Raw genomic sequence first — 23052 nt, 5'->3', positions numbered from 1 at the left:
GAGTCCATGGAAGAGGAGTTGTGAATGGCAGTGAAGTGACTGTTTTTGTTACTTCGTTATACCAGTAGGTGGCGACTAACAACTGTCTGTTCTTGAATAAATTTGTGTTTTTGAACAAAACAGGTGATTGAATGATTCAATGACTCACTCACTGAAGTGACACAAATCAATCAATGATCCATATGTGCATGTCATTAAATCATTTACTTAATTAATTTGTTCTGAAACAAGAACTGCACCCGAAATGGCATACTTCCCTACTATAGAGTAAGCGAAAAACTGTATGTGACAAAAGATGACATCCGAATTCAAGTACTCATAAAAGAATAGGCTGGATGACCTATTCCAGAGAAATCCTCAAGTGTCATACAATGTTTATGAGGCCATGGGAGAGTAGTTGTGAATGCCATTGAAGTGACTTGTTTTAGTACTTCGTTACACCAGTAGGTGACGACATACAACTGTCTGTTCCTGAATAAATCTGTTGTTTTAATAAAATCAGTAGATTGAGTGATTCACTGACTCAGTGAAGTGAAATAATCAGTAAATGGTCTATATGTGCATTTAATTGAACAGTATTATATATAGAACACATTTTTAATGGTCATGAAGTAATTACTATTCAAAATAAGTGCTCATGGGTACTCATGACTACTCATGAGAGTATGCGATTTATTCATTCAGGCACAAAACAAGTGAATTGCCTTATGATTAATTCATTGAATCATTTCCTCAACTGATTCATTTAGGAACAGTGACTGGCTTCAAAATCACCTTTTTACCCTCATTAACTATTCCTTACTTTACTAAACTAATACAGTGGCTAGCTGTTCAGTATACATTTGTTGTGCACTCATTACTAAGGTGCATTATGGGAATGAATGAGTGTGCATGATAATGTGCGCTTTACTTTTGGACACCTTTTCAAATGGCTGTTCCTTCAAATGGGACATTGCATAAGGATGTGGAGATTGAATTCAGACACCGCCCATCTTTATAAGCAAACCACTGAATCATTTATGCAACTTATTTGTTTAAAACAAAGATTTATTCTGCTTAAGTGCCACACTTTGACAAACAAGACGCTGGAAAAGAGGCGAGATGTTAGTGCAACAGTCAAATATGTCCTAGTGCATGTTTGCATAGAAAAACAATAGAAAAGCAGTGCAGTAAAATGCAAAATGCGCTGTGAATGGCCCCTTCTGGCAATACTGGGTCTAAAATGTAAGTTACTCACTATTAACTTCTTGTTTACGGAACTGTCGTGTGAGAACATCAATCTACACCTCCAACAATCCCCATCTGCATAGCCGCATGCGTCTCAAACAAAGAGCTCAAGTTCTTGGATGTACCGCTACCGAGGCGTTGATGCCGCAGCGGCATTCAGCTCACCGTCCAGATGGATTTTATTCCGTATAGCATCATTAAAGCGGCTCATCTGCATGGGCTGAGGACTACATTAGGCTCAGAGCACTGTGGGTGTGCTTAAAGAGAGGAAGGTAATTAGTTCCTACTCTCCTCAGCAGGCAGCGGATGGATGACATGCTCATCATGTCTAAATGTACAGTGTGTGCTGCTGGAATACTAAAGCTCTTAAAACACTCCAGTCTTTCACTATCAGTGTATCTCGTGTTCTTTAATCTCCTCATTTATAAACCCCTCTCCACCTTAATCTGTCTTCATTCATTAAAGGCCAGATCTGGGGCTCTCTCCACTTTTACTCTGAAGAGCTTTGGCCTGGAATAGCTCTTAAAGATATCTGAATTTGGAGAGGAGTGAATCAGGAGAATGTTATGGTGGGAAAAACAGCTTTAAGATAAGAATAAATAGAGATTTCTTCTGCTTCGCTCAAGGCGTGAGATGTTTTATACTTTTCCAGCACCCTGATATAATCATTTGTGTATCCAATAACCAACGTTATCCAAACACTATTAAACTAGTCCCCTAACTTGTGTCAGCATCTCTGGCGGCACTTATTGTCTCTAACTTTGAACAACAGATTCACCACACACTTACCACCACGCATTTTAATTACCACAGAAATTGGTAAATGGGCGTTTCAAGATTTAAACTAACATTTACATTTGCATTCGAATGGCTGTATGCAGGTGCATGAAATTTCGTTCTATTACAAACATCCTGATATTCTGTTTTTATGTGCACTTTTAAAGCCCTGATGATCCATACAACTAAGTAAACACCCTTAAGAACACCATAAGTACCATCTCGCCACAGTATTTCATTTTCTATGACTCCGCAGATAAAAATCCTCATGAAACATGCGTCAGTTCCTGAGTGCCCTGGTGAAAAATCCAGCATATGCTGGTAGGTATGTTTTGATGCTGGGATGCTGGTTAGGTAGGTTTTGATGCTGGTTTAAGCTGGTCCTTTGCTGGTTTATGCTGGTTCTTGACCAGCAACATAACCAGCAAAAACCAGCAAAGGACCAGCTTAAACCAGCATCAAAACCTACCTAACCAGCATTCCAGCATCAAAACACACCTACCAGCATATGCTGTTTTTTTCACCGGGGTGGCTAATCTAAAGTTTGAATATGAATATAGCGTTAACATATTTTTAGACAATATGCAAAAATGGCTAAGAAAAGTTTGCTGATTAATTAATTAATTGTATATTTAGTATCTAATATGATGAAATTCACCTTTGAACTAAATCAGCTGGAAAATATATGTACGCTGGTGTCTGATCAATGACCAAATGCTCACACTCAAGTCTCTATATTTCTCTTTCTAAACTAGGAATATAACATCCATGGATGGTGGGTCGGAGAGATGAATGGTGCTATTGGCATAGTCCCCAAGGAGTTTTTACATCCTGCTTATATTCTATGAGGTACTTACATTCACAGAATCATTCTACATGATTACTTAGCTTATAAACGAGAACGAAGAACCCAACTTAAACTGAGAGTTTGAAATTATGTAATTGTCGATTAACTTTACCACTTTTTTTAAAGTTTAAAAAGTTTTCCAAATTGCTTCAGCATTAAATCCAATCCCTCCTTGGTGACACCTGCTGGAAATTATTGCAACTACAAAGATGTATGGCAGCATTAGATGAACACATTTAGACTATATGGTGTTAAATATGTTTGTTTTCTCTTCTAGGTTTGCTTTTTGTGAAGATCACAGAATGTTCAGCGTTATAACACTTCGACACCTGTCCTGGTTTGGAAACTGTCTATGATTAGATTAGAATGCGAATTCAAGTAAACATGCATTTTAGTCTATTTCTGGAACCTAAACCCTGAGACCAAATAATGTTTCTTACAGTTTTTTTGTATGGAATCCTTTTTATATCTTGCATAATTAGTGTACACTAAGAGGCTTGTCTAAATCTACGTCACGGTTTTCTGATTTATTCAAACATAAACCACATTTGTGACCCTGGACCACAAAACCATTCAAAATGCTCAATTTTTTAAAGTGAGATTTATCCATAATCTGAAATCTTAAATAAAAAGCTATTTAAAGATCAAGTGCAAAAAATCTAAATATTGAGAAAATTGCCTTTAAAACTGTTCAGATGAAGTTGTTAGCAATGCATATTACTATTTAAAAATTAAGTTTTGATATATTTACAGTAGGAAATGCACAAAATATTTTCATGGAACATGATCTTTACTTAATATCCTAATAATTTTGACCCATACAATGTATTTTTTGGCTATTGCTACAAATATACCCGTGCTACTCAAGACTGCTTTTGTGGTCCAGGGTCACGTTTATGCAAACAATGAACATATGAAAAACATTTGTAGTGTAAGAACTACTTTTCCAACATCACTTAAAAGATGTTCTATGTCAACACATAATATTGGATACAGTTATCTTTTTTTAATGCACAATTTAGGCCGTGACTGCAAAGAACCATTGTTATAAGTTATTCTTTAGTTAGTATATTAAAAGCTTTCTTTCTTAATGCTGCATTTGTATTTGAAATTGCTTAGCTCAGAGTACTTCTAACCATTTCAGCAGATATTACTCCATGGAAATAACCTGTCATAGCACAACTTAAAATAAAAAGCCTTGCCACTTTGGACTCAAGTACACTTTGAGTATTTCACAATATGGATAAAGTGAGAAAAATATTCAGGAAAAAAACACAACACAAGAAGAGCAGTTAATGACGTGCCTTGAATGTATTGTAAAAACAATAGTTTATTCAGCAAAATGTTTCACTCTTAAAACTGGACAAAAAGAAACCATAAAAAGCTTCCGGAATTTGATGAATCAATTATTTCAGATGAAAATATAACATTCCACCATGTAATAACTGTCAGCACACACTCCAAATAAAACTTTGCACAATAACTGCCTCGCTTCCACTTTAGCCTACACGTACATTTCAGATGAACAACGTAACCTGCTTAAGTGAAATACAGCATCAATAAGAGCTTCTCTGCTTCTCGACCGGAGAAACCGACCATCATGGGTAGATCCAATATCACGTAACCCCTAAGGAGGCTCAGAAACACTTGAAATGGATTCAAAAACAGACCTACATGGAATTTGGCTTTGCAAAGGATAAAAAAAATGAAATCCACTGTTGAAATGTTTCTTTAATTAAAGAAAAACAAATCTGAGACCGTTTCCTTGGGACGCGTGTTCAGGCTCTGCCTTTGTACATTTATACTGTCCGCTAAGAAACAAAAAAGAAAAATCAAAAAGGGCTCATTTTAAAGGGTTTAAAATAGTGACCATGTTTTACATTTCTATCGTAAGTGGCATGTTCTATCAGGCCTGATTGAGCGGTCCTTCTCTTGGCCTGGGTATAATGGGTGACGGGACTGCTCTAGAACCACCTGAAGGCTAAACTAGCTCCAAATGGTGGAAGAACGGGCCAAGATTGAAAGGGGAGGGCGATCTTAGTACAGAGCATCGGTATTGCTGCTCCTCGGCCTCTTGATCTTCTCAATGTTCTTCAGGATCATGTCATGTAATGTTACCTGCAGGAAAATTTGGTTTTATTTGGTTATGACAATTCCCAGACAGCACATACATAAAGTAACCTGAATCTTCAAAATCATTTGTTTTATTACTGATATGGCAATACTTACATATTGATTTCTTAGTTCTGACACTATAATCTTGAGGCTGATGTATTCCTTCTCATCAATCTCTGTCACTGTGCGACGATAATCCTCCTGTAAGTGTCAAAGAATATATTATACACATAAAATAACTAATGAATTTCTGATTTAAATGTTATGCATGTTTACTGAAGATACGACTTACAACATGAGGGTATTTTGCTATTTTGGAAACCAGCTTTGCCCTTGTGATGTAGTACCTGTAAAAGACAGTATTTTAAAAATATGTAGGAAAAATTAAGCATATAAATCTTTATTTGATTGTCCTAATATTGATGTGTCGTACCTGGATATCTGATCTAAGTAAGAAGCTGCTTCCCCTTCCACTGTTCTGAGTTCAGCCACCGTCTCCTCCTATGGATGGTGAAGATAAACACAATCACAACACAAGCTAATTGGCTGACAATTTCTTTTTCCATTTGACATTTCCTAACAGGACCAAAGATAACCATTTCTTTTTTAACAACAAATTACAGCAGGAATCACTGCTTGTTATTTTATATCTGCCTGTTGTTGCAACACCTTTAGTGTAGAAAATAGAGTAGCGAACTGAAAAATGTGGCACTGTACCTGAATTGAAACACCAAAATTGTTGCCATCTTCTATTCTTGGGATTAACAACTGAACCCACATCTTGACCTAGAAAACAAAGGAAATGACATTTGTCTAACATACTTTTAACAAATGGAAGCACGTCTGAGTTCATGGTTACATAGCCTTACCGTGTTGCATTTTTCTATGAGAGTTCTGATTTCAGGCTTGACTTTTTCGATCAGCTCCACCAGCTTGCCATTGCTTTTCATCATTCCACCAGGCATGACAAAGACCTTGGTCCCGCCAACTACAAACAGAAATCATAGGCTCTGTTTCTACTTGCGTTTTCAGTGACCCGATCACAAGTGATCAGGTGAGACACATCACCGTTTCCGTCTGGGATTAGTTCAGAATTAAAATTTCCTGATAATTTACTCACCCCATGTCATCCAAGATGTTCATGTCTTTCTTTCTTCAGGCAAAAAGAAATTAAGAAAAATATTCCAAGATTTTTCTCCATATAGTAGACTTCAATGGGGATCAATGGATTGAAGGTCCAAACAGGTTTCAATGCAGCTTCAAAGGACTCTACACGATTCCATCTGCGATATAAGGGTCATTTTCTAAATAAAATTATAATTTATATACTTTTTAACCACAAATGCTCGTCTTGCACTAGCTCTGCATCCATGCATTACGTAGTCACATTGGAAAGGTCATGCGTGACGTCTGCTGAAGTACCAACCCAGTGTTTACAAAGTGAATGTGCAAATAAAGTCAAATGGCAAAAAGGTAAAACGATGTCAGATGACTTTAGAGTTGGAGGAGAAAATGAGTTTTTCACCCTACCTTATTTATTTACACAGATGAAAAAATAATGCATGACCTTTTTAACAAGATTACATAATGTGTGAAGTCGCAGACATGCATCGCAGAGCTAGTGCAAAATGAGCATTTCTGGTTAAAAAGTATATAAATTTTCATTTATTTATTTAAGAAAAGGACCGACTGCATTGCTAGATAAGACCCTTATTCTTCAGCTAAGATTTTGCAGAGCCCTTTAAAGCTGCAGTGAAACTGCAATTTGGATCTTCAACCCACTGATGTACACATTATAGAAAAAAATCTGGGAATGTTTTCCTAAAAAAAAAAAAAAAAATCTTAATTTCTTTTCAGCTGAAGAAAGAAAAATGTAATCATCTTGACACGGGAATGAGTAAATTATCAGGAGATTTTAATTCAGGAGTGAACTAATCCTTTAATGTGTTCAAACCGTGACCACTTGACCAACTCTTTTGCAACTACTGAATGTACAAACCCATGTTGCCCAGTTTACAAGTGAGCGGGGAAAGCAAGCAAATAAGAAAAGGGTGTGGGTTGATGTTGATCATAATTCATGTGGTTTGGTTCAACTACACTACAAAAACAATTCAAGTTAGTAGTAGTCTTTAACTACCTCTGGAAGTCGTTGAAAGTAGACACAGTCAAAACATTTTAAACCCCATTTACACCTGTATTTAGTGTTGTCAACTTGTGATAATACTCTCATGTCGTTCCAAACCCACAAGATCCTTGTTCGCCTTCAGAACACAAATTAAGATATTTTTTAATGAAATCCGAGACCTTTCTGACCCTGCATAGACAGCAACGCAACCAGAAAGGTTGCACAGACATTGTTAAAATAGTCCATGTGATATCAGTGGTTCAACTGCAATTTTATAAAGCTACTAAAATACTTTGTGCGCAAAGATAACAAAAAACAACTTTATTCAACAATTTTTCTCTTGCGTGTCAGTCTTCAACTCTTTCATGAGAAATTTCATGAGATTCCTTACTACCTTTCTGGGCCTTGAACTTAGGTAGTTGCATTGCTGTGTACGCAGGGTCAGAAAGCTCTCATTTCATCAAAAATATCTTAATTTGTGTTCTGAAGATAAAGGTCTTACAAGAATTGGAATGACATGAAGGTGAGTAATTAATGACAGAAATAGCATTTTTAGGTGAACTATTTAATACCAGTTGTAAACAGGGCCAGATAATAGGAAAGATAATAGGAAAGTTTTGGTATCAATACAGGATTCAATTTTTGTATTCATCTACCTATTTCAAGTTACTTTTTTTTTTTTTATTAGGCAGAAAAACTCACCTTTGTCATCTCCTGCACCATCTTCGAGTTTCCTCTTTTTAGCATTTTGCTATTGGAAAAATATTTCAAGGTTACTGATCTTTTTGTTTCATGTCAAACAGACAATCTTCTGCACAAGCAACAGAAACCTATCCTATTCAGAGACTTGACATCTCTCTTTAAACTTAAAATGCTTTTGACCAATGAATGAAGAACAAACTTAAAAACGGCTTCTTACCCCCTCAAGTCCATCATGGATGTCTGTAAGTAGAATCGGGTCTGGCACCGTCAGATTGATCTCTGAATGAATTTCTTTCAGCTCACGGATATTAATTGTGGGATCCTATTATTCACACAAATTAATGTGTTTAGCACATCTGGGCTTTAGACTAAGCCAGGATTAGGCCATCATTCAATTAGTTTACAAAAAACATTACTGGTGTGCATCTTGAAAGAAAAAAGGCACTTATATATTTTAAGATCAATGCTCAGACTTACATTTTAGTCTGGGACAAGGCTTAAGCCTTGTTTTTGAAGTAGAGAAGTTAATGTCAAGAATGTATCATTTGTCCATTATTAAACTTACCTTCAAAAACTGGTCCAGCTCTAACAGTTTCTTCGGAAAAAAAGTTTGCAACCAAGTCTTCAGCCTAAATTTGAATAATTAAACAATAAGCTGTTTAATAGTCACAAAAACATCCATATATATAAATATATATAATCTGGATAGGTGCAATAGTTTACCTCTGCTGTAATTCGTTCCCTGAAAGCATCAACCTGGCAAAACAGGAAATATTCAGATATAACTATGAACCCCAAAACATGCAATGCACAAATTTATTTCTGTTCTCACAATTTATAATATCATGTCTTTGAAAGTCGACCACGTTCAGAAAAAAAAAGAAAACAGTCGGCCTTTCTATTTTAAGACGCTGAATGTTTACAACATGTACCGTGTAACTTAATCAAGTCGTTTCCCGCGCTCCCATGACTTGCTAGCCTCGCGATCTTCACCGTAATTACTTGGCAACATAATCAACGACTCTAATATACTTTTATCTTACTAATGTTAAAATCGTGCTGAAACCACCATGCACTTCTCCCGCAGCAGCATGCTGCTGTGCTAAAAACACGCTTCATCCACACCCTCGCGGTTAACGCGCATATGGGAGCTCAGGCTTCTCTCTAAATATTTGATATGTGTAATCCCCACACACTTTATTACAATACGCATTTTCTGTTTTAAAACAGAACTGATTACACAAACATACGTGCGCGTAAAAGTTAGCTAACACGCTCACGAGGCGACCCACACGCAAGCCGGCTAGCCGCAAGCTAACATTACAAACAGTTCAATCTGAGTGCTCTGGATTTAAAAAAGGGGAGCGACGAGACACTTACCTTTGTTTTGATTTCATTGTCCACCTTAAGAAGCGAAGACATCGTATTAATTCAATAAATGAGAAAAGTAAGCGATTGTCCTAAAAGCATTAACTAACCGTGTGGCTCACTAACTGCTGTCAGCCACAAGGCACTGGCGCGCTTCTAGATGACGTAAACGCTTCGCGACCATAGATGTAAATACAGCTTGCCATCTGTTTCTCAGCGTGGAAATATTTACTCTTTATTCGTTTTAAATTTGATAGCATATGGGATATGCAGAATCACCGAACATTCATGACCAAATCAAATCAATATAATATTGCGTACACACACCGACTTATCGCTGTAACGGAATCTACGTATTTATACATCTATGTTCTGGACGACTTCGAAAGACGTATGTGCATGCGTGCGTCATATTTTTTTTAATTAAATATTGTTGGATGGAATCACAAGATAAGTACTTACACGAACCAGTTAAATACTTTCACGAGCTGATTTAATTGAAATATTTTGTAATAATGACAAATATTTAAGTAAATCTGAGACACTTCCTCTGACGTGTGTTGGGGGCGTGTACGAATCTAGCGATGTAAACAAGAACGCAAAAGACAAGTCTGACAGTGTTGACACCACCACGGGTATTTAGAGCGTCGCATCCCCGCATCAAACGCTTTAGTTGACTCTGGCTAACAGCCATGAACCTCCCCGTCACTGTCAAAGTGAACTTTAGGGGCAACGTGAAGAAATTTCCAGTGTTGGACACGAACAAAGCACAGTGGGAGACTGTGGAGGCCTGGGTAAGGAGTCATTAAGCCTTGCTGGGTGGCGTATATGTGGGGACGTTTACATTTCTTGGTCCTGGAAGGCCGTAGCCGAGGCCTACATAAACAAACCTTAACCGGAGGGTATAAGACGTTTAACCTTCAGTCTAAACATTTAATCCTATTATAGCAGAACTGTCTTAACATATATCATAGTTGGGTCTTTTATACAAACCCTTGTGATATAAATTGTAACAATATCTGTCATTTGCTCTTGACCTTTGTGTTCGGCCATAAATCAGATGACTGCTTGTAAATAAACAGTAACGTTGGAGAATATCGATTTTCACTGTAATCTTCCTGTAATTCTTCGATGTCTTTAACAAAGTCTCCAGTTCCTGATGGTGTTTGTTTACATTGTTACCTTTTTATAACTTCTAGATTAAAACTACATTCGGCTTGAGTCATTTTCAAGTGAAATATTTTGACGAGGACAACGAGGAGGTAAATAACAGTTTAATAACGAATTTAGATCATTTTAAATAGATCTGTGATTTCAATTTTAAATCAATGGATAATATTTCTTTAAAGTATGAGTTTGATAACAGTTGGTCGACTGTGTATTGTTATAAATCTATTTTTAAAAGTGCACTATCAGTCAAAAATATTTTTTTGAATAAGCTCACCAGGCCTGCATTTATTTGTTTCAAAGTACAGTAAAAACAGCAAAAATTTGAAATCTGTTTACTATTTAAAATATCTGCTTTTTATTTGAATATATCTTAAAATATAATTTACTCTTGTGAATTTTTAGCATCTATACTCCAGTCACATAATCCTTCAGAAATTATTGTAATATTCTGATTTGCTAAACAAAAACATTTATTATTATTATTATTATTATGTATTATTTTTTTCCTAGGTTTCTTTGATTAATAGAAAGCTCAGAAGAACAGCTTTTATCTGAAATATAAATATTTTGTAGCATTATAAATGCCTTTATCATAACTTAAATTTAAAGCATCCTTGCTAAATAAAAGTATTAATTTCTATAATTTATTAAAAATTGCTTTGATCACAGGAAAAAATGACATTTTAAAATATATTAAAATAAAAAGCAGTTATTTTAAATAGTAAAAATTTTCACAATATTACTGCTTCTGCTGTATTTTGGATCAAATAAAATGCAGGCTTGGTGAGCAAGAGATTTCTTTAAAAAAAACTTAAAAATCTTTTGACTGATAGTTTATTTTTTTTAAGTACATGTTTGACAACAGTTGGTTTATTATTAATGGTTATGAATATATTTTCAAAAGTACTTCTGTTGACATTGTCTTATTATTTTTACAGGTGTGCATAAACAGTCAAGGTATGTAATACATTCCATCACCAAATATGTTATCTGACATGTTCAAATATTGTTATCATAGTGAATATAAAATGTTATTTTTTATGTTATTTATTATTTATGTTATTATTATAATCACAGATGAATATGCAGAAGCTCTAAAGGTAAGAACACCAATCTTTTTTCAGTCTTTTATGTGATGCACAAACCAAATCTGAGCCATGCTGCACAAAATAATGTCATCATTACAATTATCATAATTTAAAAAATCCCAGGGATTTAACACAATGTTGTCATGATATATATTTTTCATTTAGAGTTCATTTAAGCAGGCCAACCAGCTACATATGAATGTCTATAAGATGAAGGGACAGGCAGAGGGTGGTGCAGTGAAGGCAGATCTTAAAGAACTAAAGATAGATCCTAGACCAGCTCCGCCGTATCGAGCAAGGGTCAAGATGGCAGACAAGGAGACCCAAGTGACCCCCGAGCGGGACTCGGTAAGCCGTTTGCAGTCTTTAGTAATTAAAGGTATTATATGGCATTATTATAGTGGGAGCTGTTTATTAGTTCATGCATATTTTGATGAATAAGACGTTGTGAATAATAATGGACTGGACTTACATGCTGAGATCATTTCAGACTAAGAAAACCTGTTTCTGTTGTTTTCTTAAACAGGCTGTGGCCAAAGAAAACAAAGGGATGAAAACTGAAGAGGAAGCAGTACCAACATGGTTCAAATCCTACATGGACAGGGTACTGTATCCTAAAGAAAGTCAAATCTATAACTTTATAGATGTTTGCTTTGACTTTTGTACCTGAGGAAATATGAGAAACTTGCAATCTGGTCCAGATTGTTGCAAAATTGTTCTCAATTTTTTTCCAGTTCAAAGATCAAGTGGTAAGGGAAGTGGTGGACAGGATGTGTAGTGAGTTTTCTGGCCAGTGTTGCACACACAGAGCCTTGGATCCTCCCGCAGAGGAGCCAAGCACCTCTGGCACTCAGAAAGCTACGAGCTCCACCACACTAAGGGCCTCTAGCTCAACTCCAAATTGCAGTAGTTGCAAAGGACCAGCCACTGGAGGAGGATATCAGTGCAGGTGAGAATGTCCAAAAACTTGTCTTTCAAATGGCTCTTTACAAATATTTAATAAGCACACACTATTTAAAAAAAATGGAATTACAGGATGTCAAGCTCAATATGACACATTTTTCTTCCTCTATGTCCAGTGTTTGTCCATCTTGCATCTTATGTGAGCCATGTAGTCATAAACATGATCCCAGCCACAACCTAAAGAGAACAAGGACTCCTTTGTCCGTTCCTGAACGTGGAGTTACTCCGGAACCCAGGCAAGCCAAAATAAACACTTATTGTTTTCATCATGTTATTCACCATCTCTTGGTTCCAGAATCGATTCTAGAATTTATTCCTCACTGTTGGGAGGAGCATTTTTACCTTATCTGAACTGAAACAGATTATTAAAAGGAACAGTTCATGCAAAAATGAAAATTCTGCTATTAATGACTCACCCTCATGTCATTCCAAACTTGTAAGACCTTTGTTCATCTTCAGAACACAAATTAGGATATTTTTAATTAAATCCAAGAGCTTTCTGACCCTGCGTAGACAGCAACGCAACTAACACATTCAAGGCCCAGAAAGATTGTAAGAACATCGTTCAGATAATCCATGTGACATCATGGTTCAGTCATAATGTTGAGCTACGAGAATGTTTTTTTTTTTGTGCATAGAAAACAAAAATAACAACCTTGTTCAGCAATTTCTTCTCTTCCGTGTCAGTCTTCGACACGCATTCACACCAGTACCATGCATGCATTCAACAAAGCTTTTTTTTTTTTTGCATACAAAAAGTATTCTAATAGCTTCATAAAATTGAGGTTGAACCACTAATGTCACGTGGACTATTTTAACAGTATCTTTACTACCTTTAACGTGTCAGTTGCATTGCTGTCTATTGTTTTTTATTATATTCTATTATTGCTGTCTAGGTCTTAGGGGTTTGGACTGACATGAGGGTGAGTAATTAATGACAGAATTTACATTTTTTTTTGGGTGAACTATCCCTTTGATGCAATCGATTCCATCAATTCCTAAAACCTCAGAATCGAGAAATGATTTCTAGCCCTAGTATCTTCTTCTTAGCCTGAATGGTGTTAAAAGATATAATTACACTTGCTAAATGAATTTGATTCATTTTGGCTTGTTCTCAGGTTTCTGAGGCGGGGTGACAGGACCGTGCGAAAAGCAGAGAGACAGCGGCTGAAAGCCGAGCGGAGGCAGCTGAAGGCCGAGGTGAAGGAGATCAAGAAGAAGCTGAGGTTGGAGAAGAGAGGTCTGCTGTGGAGTGGAGCCTCCAATGGGACCAGCACCTCGGGCCTTGCCCCAGCTCCTGCCACATCTCTAGGCCCAGGACCAGCCCCAGCTCCGTCCCTGTGCCCAGACCCTCAAACATCCAGTCCAGAGTAAGGGCCACACTGAGAGGGGTCAGGGCTGGGTTGACCTCCCTACCCAGCCCAGAACAATCATTATCAAGATTATCACATTGTCTGTTATAGTTGAGTTATCGCTGGCAAGTGGATGGAACTACCTCAAAAATGCACCCGCTGCCTTTATGTATTACGTCCTTTTTGTACTTTTTTTGATATGAGCTTCAAGGAAAAGACAGACGCTGAAACAAAGCTGTTCTGACGATCCTCTGTGCACTCAAACCAGGGGTCCCAAGGTCTCCTGCTCCACCTTGGTGCCCACAATGACTGCCTTGTTTCTGGATGAGAATCTACCAGATGGCACTTGTCTGGAGCCAGGCACCAAGTTCATCAAGTACTGGAAGATGAGGAACACTGGCAACATCAGCTGGACTTCGGATACCAAGGTACTTTTTGAAACTCACTATAGGTTGAAAAGAATGTGTCTCCACACATGTTGTGTGCTGCGTTTGCATGTGTGTTGTGTCTTTTGTAGTTGAAGTTTATGTGGGGCAACCTGACCCTGGGATCACGGGAGCAAAAAGAAGTCGCAGTGCCCTTTCTGCAGCCAGGTCAGGTCGGTGTGGTGAGCGTGGCATTTGTGGCGCCCCTGCTGGAGGGCACCTACACGTCTCACTGGCGCCTGGCACACTGCGGGGTGCAGTTTGGGCCCAGAGTGTGGTGTAGCATTGTAGTGGTGCCAAATGCAGAGCAGAAGTCCACCCACTGCAGCAAATCACTGGTAAGTCAACTTTAAACCACAGTACCTTAAAGGGATATTTCACCCAAAAATGTAAATTATTCCCCATCATGTTTTTCCAAACCAATAAGACCTTTGTTCATCTTTGAAACACAAATTACAAAATTTTTGTTGAAATCCGAGAGCTTTCTGACCCTGCATAGAGAGCAACGCAACTACCACATTCGAGGCCCAGAAAGGTAGTAAGCACATTATTAAAATAGTCCATATGATATCAGTGGTTGAACCTTAATGTTATGAAGCTACAAGAATACTTTTTGTGTGCAAAGAAAACAAACAACATAAAGTATTACAAAAAAAAAAATTCTCGTAGCTACATAAAGTTACAGAGCCACTAATGTCAAATGGACTATTTTAACGATGTCCTTACTACCTTTCTGGACCTTGAACTTGTCAGTTGCATCACTGTCTATGCAGGGTTAGAAAGTTCTCGGATTTCATCAAAAATACCTTAACTTGTGTTACAAAGATAAGAATGAAGGTCTTACATGTTTGGAAAGACATGGGGGTGAGATTAATGACAGAATTTTCATTTTTGGTTGAACTAACCCTTTCATGTTTTCAAATATTGCTGTCATGTTACAAGAGTATAGTTTCTGAAATCAAATACTTTACTATTTTCTCATATAGAGAACCGATCTCTGTCTAATGAGGAAAGATGGCATGTTCTGGTCAGGCACCAGAGATTGTGAAGTGTCTACTAGCTCCCGGAGAGAATACTACATCCCCTCTGTGGACTTATTGACAGCACAGGTATGCTGTTGTCGGACACAAAGATGCCATCTTATGTTTGTTCAGTCATGTGTGCTTAACTACTAATGTCCAAAGTCTTGTTATTTTCCAGGATCTGTTGTCCTTCGAGTTGCTGGATATAAACATTGTGCAAGAACTGGAGAAAGTCCCAGCCAACACTCCAGCTGGTAAGGCCTCTTTCTGGTCACAATTACTTAATATTTCCTCAGGGTCTGTTCCTTAACAAACTGTGCATAATTAGTCTGGCCTCATCTTTAGAGTCATTGTATAATCTCCTCAGATATGACCACCTGTTTAACTCCACCTCTTCATCACGGACCCTTGTTTGGAAAGCACACAACAGGCCTAAGCAAAGTCGAGGCTGGACATTCAGGCAGGAAAAAAAGTCAAGGTTAGAGCGTTTTATGTGGAATTTGAATTACTGATTATTCATAAACTCGGAAATCAGTATTTGACGTTTGGGGTCGGTAAGATTGTAGAAAGGATAGTTCACTCAAAAATGAAAATTCTGTTATTTATTACGCACCCTCATTTTATTCCAAACCCGTTGATGATACTACACTTTATTTCTCACTCAATTTTCTACTAAAACGTCATAGGCCATGTACACAGCTAAATTCAGTTGTCAGTTCATCTTTTACTCCTTAATCGTGTTCTGTACACACATTATTCACTAAAATACAAGACAACCGCATTAACTCTCGCAAAATATTGCCACGTACACACGGCAAGTTTCAGGAGTGACAACCGCATTTAAATGCGGGAGCGAGTCCCGTAATTTTTTTGTTCCATGTGTGTACGGAACAGCAGTCACTCCTGCATTTGTAACAATAGCAACCATTTCGGTGTCTTGTGGAAGTGAATAAAGATTTAGTCGTTTGGTATCTGCCATTTTTTGGCTAAAGACTCTTTTTGTCCGTCGATTTTTAACTAAACTACCACTCATAGACGTGCTGTGTTTTGTTTACACTCAGAAGGCTGCTTTAGAGAGCGCTGTCTTGCATTGTTGCCATGTCCTTATATTTACAAGTGCTTTTAGGCATGTTGTTTGGTCTTAGCTCATAAAGCTAAGCGCTTTATGGAGTTACTGAAATAGTTTTTTTTTTTTCCTTAAATCATTTTGGTGTTTCAGTGCTTGTTGTGCTTGTCCTTGTTGGTTTTTTTTTTCTATAAAGATCTGGCAACACTGACACTTTACCACAAGGCTCATGAGTGCAACTAGCCCCATGTCAAAATGTGCTAAGGTTAAGTCTTCTTTCACTTTTATTTTCTTGCATATCACATACAGACACATTTCTGATGTGCGTTTAAATACGTCATTAACGACTAGGTGTTCAGTTTGGTTTTGTACACACTGTAGAATTTCTGTAAATGCAGTTGTCACTACCTGTATTTTTTGGGGAGTTAATGCGGTTGTCGAATGCGGTTGTCAGAAGGTAAACTGACAACTGAATTTAGCTGCAGTGTGTACGTTGTCTACAGGTAGTGACAACCTCATTTACAGAAATTCTACGCAGTGTGTGAGGAACTGAACTGAACTAGTTGTTGATGCATTTAAATGTGCATCAGAAATGTGTCTTCATCTGTATGTGAGATGCAAGAAAATAACAGTGAAAGAAGTCTTAACCTTAGCACATTTTGGCACAGGACTAGCTGCGCTCATGAGCCCTGCTGTAAAGTGTCAGTGTTGCCAGATCTTAATAAAAAAAAAAAACAACAACAAACGAGAACAAGCACAAAAAACACTAAAACACCCAAATGCTTTATGTTCACCAAAAATATCATATATCTCATATCTGCAACAGACTACTTTATGAACTCTATAAAGTGCTTAGCTTTATTAAAGACCAAACAACATACCTAAAGAGCTTGTAAATATGAGGACATGGCAACACTGCAAGACAGCCCTCTCTAAAGCAGCTTCCAGAGCATAAACAAAACACAGTACATCTATCAGGACAAAAGAGTCTTTAGCCAAAAAATGGCAGATACCATATTTAGCAAACTGCTAAATTCTTATTCACTCCCACAAGACGCCACAACCAGACCCCGTTTTACAACCAGATTTAAAATGATCTGTTTGTGATTTAAAGCCTTTGTGATTGAATCACAAATTGATTATTGATACTGATGTGGCTTGTTCTCTGTTAGTGCTGCAGCCTCAGAGACAGAATGAACTTCTGGACGTTCCTGGCAATGAGGAAGGAGATGAAGACATCAGTGGGACCCAGTTCGTGTGCGAGACAGTAATTCGCTCTCTTACTCTCGAGGAGGAACCAGAGCGCAAGCCTCAACGCAGGGCTCGGCCCAACCTGAGGAGGCATGACGGTGAGCTTCCGTCTGCTGTATTAGTGCTCACATGAATTAGGTGCTTTGTTCATTTCCTCAGCAGATGTTTCTGATGCCAATCTTTTTGTTGAGTTTGCTTCTAATCATTTTGCAGTTCACGACACAGCTCGCTTTCAGGAGAGATCTTTACTAATGAAGAACGACAGACCTTTGGCAAACATAAACAGGCCTGAGGCTCCAGTCCCTGTGTCAAAGACAGTTATAACAGAGGAACCTGTCATACCAGGTGTGCATGTTTTGTCTTCGTTGTTCGTTTAGCTTATGTCAGTAATGCTACAGTTGCTGTGAAAGCAGTGCTAAAAATAAACATGCCTTTTCTGCTTGTGCTGAAAAAATTTTCGCAGTCTTTTCAGAAGCATTGATTGGCTCAAATGAAAACCTCTATACGGACCCAGCTGCACAGGACGAGAATGAAGAGGAAGTGGAACAAAATGTACATGAAAATGATCAAGAAAAAGAGGAAGAAGCAGGAGAGTGGGATGAGGTGAGCAGCCAGGTGTCCTCTGCCTCATCAGAGGACTACATTGTCATCCTGCCTGACTGCTTCGATACTTCCAGGCCCCTGGGAGAATCGATGTATAGCTCAGCAATGTCCCAGCCTGCAGTCCCTCTTGCCAACGAGCCAGAGGGACCGCAAATCCCGAACACGGCCGAAGGAGAAAACGAGGAACTCGTCCCTGTTCCAGCTCTTCAGAACAGCCTGAACCGGATGCTCTGTACCTCTCAGATACTGGACACTCCTCCTCTAATTCCAGAGATGGCACCTCCACCCATAACTCTTTCGCCACCCCCATCTCTTCGAACCCACAGGTTAAAACACATTTGGAGAATAATGCAGAGTGAATGCAATATATTATTTTGCATGGACTTTCATTCATTTTGATCACTTCATGATTCATTTGCAGATTAGTGAGATCTCATGATCTTGAGTCAGGACCAGGGGCCTCTGAAAACGACACCTCATGTCAACCTGACGATGACTCAAGTGGTGAGTTTCCACATCTGCTAAATTCAGTGTCAGATGTGTAAAAAAAAAAAAAAAAATGTAAATCAAACTGTTAGAAGTTTCTCAACTGCAACAGTTAACATCATACAGTGTTACAATTTTGTCTGAAAATGTTTATTTATATTTACAATAACTAAAAGTGTGTACCATGATTGTTTTGGAAGTGGTGTCAAGCCTTTATAGGCAGGCATTTATTTCTTCAGTTCTACACCTTGTTTTATTTAAACTATCAGTAAGACTGTTTTACATTTTAACTAAATGTTGATTAATTAAACTAGTTGTGTAGCTTTGAGCTTTTTTATTTTTAAATTGCATGTCTGTTCTTTGTTTTAGGTTGCAGATCAGCTCATTTAGAGGCCCCTGTTAGTGCCTTTGAGACCTGCGGCTCCCAGGATCTCAGGTATAATAACACAATGAGGTCATCTTTTTGAGCTATTAAGGTTACAGGCATCACATTATATTTCATGATACATACATTTCAGAAAAGTGAGAGACCTGAATGCAGCAAAAGAGGAAGTAGCTCTGCAGACAGTTTTTCCTGTGGTTGACCACAGTTGTTTTCTTTGTTAGCATAGTATGGTTAACATAATTAAATATGCATGCCATTTAGCACGTTAGGTTGTGTTATTCATGTGTTTCTCTTCTTGTTTTGCTTCATGATGGCTTCATGAATGTTATTCTCTCTAGTTCTTCTGTTTCGCTGGCACGCTATTGTTATGACATGACCTTTTGTTCCTGTTTTTATTCTCCTGCAGGGCACGTCACGGTGGTCTGACAGAGGGGCTGGTGAAGGGAGCTCTCTCTGTGGCTGCCTCTGCTTATAAAGCACTCTTTACAGGCCAGAGCACACCCGCACAGGTGAGATATTTTTCCTCATCAGTGCACGACACACTAGACCAGAACATAAACAGCCACCATATCGTGACTTTATTACACTTCCGTTCAAAAGATTGGGTTCGTAAGGTGTCCCTAAACAAAGTCTTTTATGCTCACCAAAGCTTTATTTAATCAAAAATACATTGAAGATGTGAAATATTATTACTGGAAATTCCTGTGAATATTCAGCAGCAATTACTTCAGTCTTAAGTGTCACATGATCCTTCAGAAATTATTCTAATATGCTGATTTGGTGCTTAAGAAACATTTCTTATCATTATCAGTGTTAATGTCTTGATGCTTAATATTTTTGTGGAAACCATTATTTTTTTATTTTCAGGATTCTTTGATGTATAAAAAAGTTCAAAAGAACAGCATTTATTTGAAATGCCAAGTTCTGTCATTAAACTTTAGATGCCGCAGGCTGATGGGTCGTTTAGGCAAACTGATGATATTCACAGTGTTAAACTGCTTGGCACAAGCTGATTGGTTCGTGTTGCATACGTGCAACATTAACCAATCAGATTGTGCCCTACCCTTTAGCTCCACCTGTATAGATCTGCCACAGGTTATTATACAGTTATGGTAAAAATTTTAGATACACCTTGCAGAATCTGCAAAATGTAAATTATTTTACCAAAATAAGAGCGATCATACAAAATGCATGTTATTTTTTTTATTTAGTTCTGACCTGAATAAGATCAAACAAAAGGTTCAAATGCTCACTGATGCTTCAGAAGGAAACACAATGCATTAAGAGCCAGGGGGTGAAAACTTTTTTGAATTTGAAGATCAGGGTCAATAATGTCTTCTGCAAAACATGTTGTCTTCAGTAGTTTCTAAAGGGAAATAATAAATGAAAAAAAAAGATATTTAGGCTTAAAAAAGAAAAAGGTACGCATCTTCAAACTGTTCAAAAGTTACAACCCTGGCTCTTATTGCACTGTGTTTCCATCTGAAGCATCAGTGAGCGTTTGAACCTTCTGTAATAGTTGCATATGAGTCCCTCAGTTGTCCTCAGTGTGAAAAGATGGATCTCAAAATCATATAGTCATTGAGAAGGGAAAAGAAAAGGGTTCAAATACACAAAAATGCTGAAAAACCAAAGAATTTGTGAAACCTGAATGATTTTTCGGAACAACAGTGGGCAGTTTAACTGTTCACAGGAAAAATAAAGGATTCATGAACAACTATCACAAAAAAATAAATACAAGATAAAAAACACACAGCTGTGGATCATTCAGGTAACAACACAGTATTAAGAATCAAGTGTATGTAAACTTTTGAATGGGGTCATTTTTATAAATTCAGCTATTATTTTCTCTTGTGGATTATATGTAAACGTTTTTTATGTTAAATATATATTTTCCAGGTCAGTACTAAATATAAAATAACATGCATTTTGTATGATCCCTCCTATTTTGGTAAAACAATGATAAAACTTTTTGCAGAATTTGCAAGGTGTATGTAAAGTTTTGACCTCAACTGTAAATGCCTGGTTAGCATTCACTAGACCTCCCCAGCTTTACCTGTATAGATCTGCTACGGGTTATTATACAGTATATGCTACTTGTGCAGCATCTGTATGTCTTAAACACGGCACCGTATATGCATATGTATTGGCAGTAGCAAGTTTCTATACTTGCTTTGCAGCAGCAGCAATAACCTATAACAACAGCAGTAACCAACAACAGCAGCATACGTAGCAGATCTATTCCACCAAGACCAAATACATTAACAATCCATTACCATTCTAAAATCTTCAGGGAGCTGTCAGGATAGAAATAGTAATATTTTGTAACATTATATGTCTTCACTTTCACTTAAGATCAATTTAATGCATCCTTGCTAAATAAAACTATTTTTTTTAAAAATCTTACGGCCCCTAAACCTTTAAACAATAGAAAACAACTGTATGGAAAAAGTTGGTCTTATACAGCGTTGCCAGGTTTTTACACAAAAAAATGCCCAGTTGCTACACGTCCCCAGTGTTGCATTCCTGGGGGTAAAATAAACACTTTTTGACTGGGTTCCCCTGGTAAAAAAAAAAAAAAAAATATATATATATATATATATATCAGGTTATTGGGGTCGCTTCAACCCGCGGACATGAAAACAGGGAAATATAATAATTCTAGTTGCATCATGCATTGTGTACTTCAGTCTGGATTTTCTGCATTCCTTATTATCTCTAAACCCTAGTTTTGGCATGTGAGTGATGTTCAACATACTAACTTTAGTTTGCTTGTCTTTCAGCGGCCTGCTGTTGACCCAGCCTGCGAGGATGCCTCCATGATGGCTGTATTACAGGAAATGGGTTTCAGTAACCAGCCGCTCAATCAAAGGTTGCTGAGGAAGCATCACTACAATTTGCTTGATGTGGTCAACGAGCTGGTGCAGTTGACCGACAGCGAATGGCACATCTCGAGACACTAGGAAGCACCGAGCAACCTCAATAAAGTGTAAGAATTGTAAATGATTTCATCGTGTCGCAGCATTCTGTCTGGAGTGGGATGATGGTGAAATGATGAAATGATCTCTAATGCGCTTTTGTTAGAGAAATAGTTTGGACTTTGGAAAAAAGAGAACTGTTTTCTTATAACAGACCCTAGCTGCAATGATGCAATTACTTGATTGTAAAATTTTAGTTTCATGTTTATATAGGACATTATGAATGGGGAAACAAAATAAGGTTTAATAAGCTGTCTTAATGCTATCTTTATTCAGTGTGTGCCCTACTAACACATATAGACTGCTGTTAGCTAGGCTTCAGGTATCTTTTGTACTGCTTGATTAGATAAAAGGATAAATTTAAGACAATGCCCGGAGGGTTTCGGTTTGTTTGAGCACTTTTGCCTCTCAGAGGAAAGATATAAAAAGAAAAGCCTGTATTGATTTTGTTATTTGTCACAGTGACCTCTATATTTGTATATCACACTAATTCATGTCACACTAAAGGTGTTGGGCTGCCAAACTTATAGGAATGTGCAATGAGTGTTTTAGTCATGCTTAACACAACCAGTGATTGATTGGTCAAAGTTTTTGCTAGGTACCATTTTTGTCATTATCATGTGCAATGTACTACTATGAACTGAAGGCTTCTCAACATGGCTTTTTGTGTCCAACACAGTGAATAAAAAAAACATTCCATTATCATTTTTGTGTGTTTGAGTTATTTGCATTGCAAAAGCATGAATCTTCGTGCTATTGTTCAAATCCCCCAATCAGCAAAACTGCTTGGTTAATGTTCATGCGTCTGGCTTGCTGAAACAACAGAATGTTCCAAAGGTTAAAATAGTTACTACTTTCGCCAGCTTCCTCATGTGAGACAGGAACTGAGCACAGATTCCTCAACCCCTGAGATTTAGTTTTTGTTTCTGGTTTTTAAATGATACATCTCTTAATTGTAAAATGACAGACTAAAAATGTATTTGATTCCCAGAGCCTTACTGCATCGTGTAACAGAATATTATGTTGCACTTGAATAATAATCACAGAAGATCTGAGAGGAACCCTCAGGATTTTTTGTCAAGAGACTGAATGAATAAAAACT

General features: G+C 37.5%; 3 protein-coding genes across 3 annotated transcripts in view; 2 read left to right on the top strand and 1 right to left on the bottom strand.

Moving 5' to 3' along the window:
• The window catches only part of skap1 (src kinase associated phosphoprotein 1), a 34312-nt gene extending 30250 nt beyond the window's left edge, over window positions 1-4062 (top strand). Inside the window, exons 12-13 of the mRNA XM_051124263.1 lie at window positions 2760-2853; window positions 3129-4062. Of these exons, the coding sequence (XP_050980220.1) occupies window positions 2760-2852 (93 nt within the window). The 3' untranslated portion in view covers window position 2853; window positions 3129-4062. The remainder of the gene's footprint in view (window positions 1-2759; window positions 2854-3128) is intronic.
• Window positions 4063-4161: 99 nt separating this feature from the next.
• psme3 (proteasome activator subunit 3) lies at window positions 4162-9483 on the bottom strand. Its single transcript, XM_051124271.1, is given in 12 exon segments — window positions 4162-4969; window positions 5081-5167; window positions 5259-5313; window positions 5400-5467; window positions 5684-5752; window positions 5836-5954; window positions 7794-7842; window positions 8011-8115; window positions 8359-8400; window positions 8402-8422; window positions 8517-8549; window positions 9174-9483. Coding segments are annotated over 12 exon segments (771 nt in total). The 5' UTR covers window positions 9216-9483; the 3' UTR covers window positions 4162-4888.
• Window positions 9484-9723: 240 nt separating this feature from the next.
• Window positions 9724-22652, top strand: nbr1a (NBR1 autophagy cargo receptor a). Its single transcript, XM_051124234.1, has 21 exons — window positions 9724-9955; window positions 10361-10423; window positions 11270-11288; window positions 11409-11431; window positions 11585-11767; window positions 11946-12023; window positions 12154-12368; window positions 12499-12618; window positions 13501-13752; window positions 14003-14162; window positions 14252-14497; window positions 15146-15268; window positions 15360-15435; window positions 15549-15659; window positions 17420-17596; window positions 17712-17843; window positions 17962-18427; window positions 18523-18605; window positions 18957-19023; window positions 19379-19481; window positions 21756-22652. The coding sequence occupies exons 1-21, from the start codon at window positions 9854-9856 to the stop codon at window positions 21933-21935; spliced, it is 2979 nt and encodes a 992-aa protein (XP_050980191.1). The 5' UTR covers window positions 9724-9853; the 3' UTR covers window positions 21936-22652.
• The last annotated feature ends 400 nt before the right edge of the window (window positions 22653-23052 follow it).

The sequence above is a fragment of the Labeo rohita genome, chromosome 12 (genome assembly GCF_022985175.1).
Source record: "Labeo rohita strain BAU-BD-2019 chromosome 12, IGBB_LRoh.1.0, whole genome shotgun sequence".
NCBI lineage: Eukaryota > Metazoa > Chordata > Actinopteri > Cypriniformes > Cyprinidae > Labeo > Labeo rohita.
Note: the sequence above shows the minus strand (reverse complement) of the source record. Positions and strands in the feature narration are given on the sequence as shown.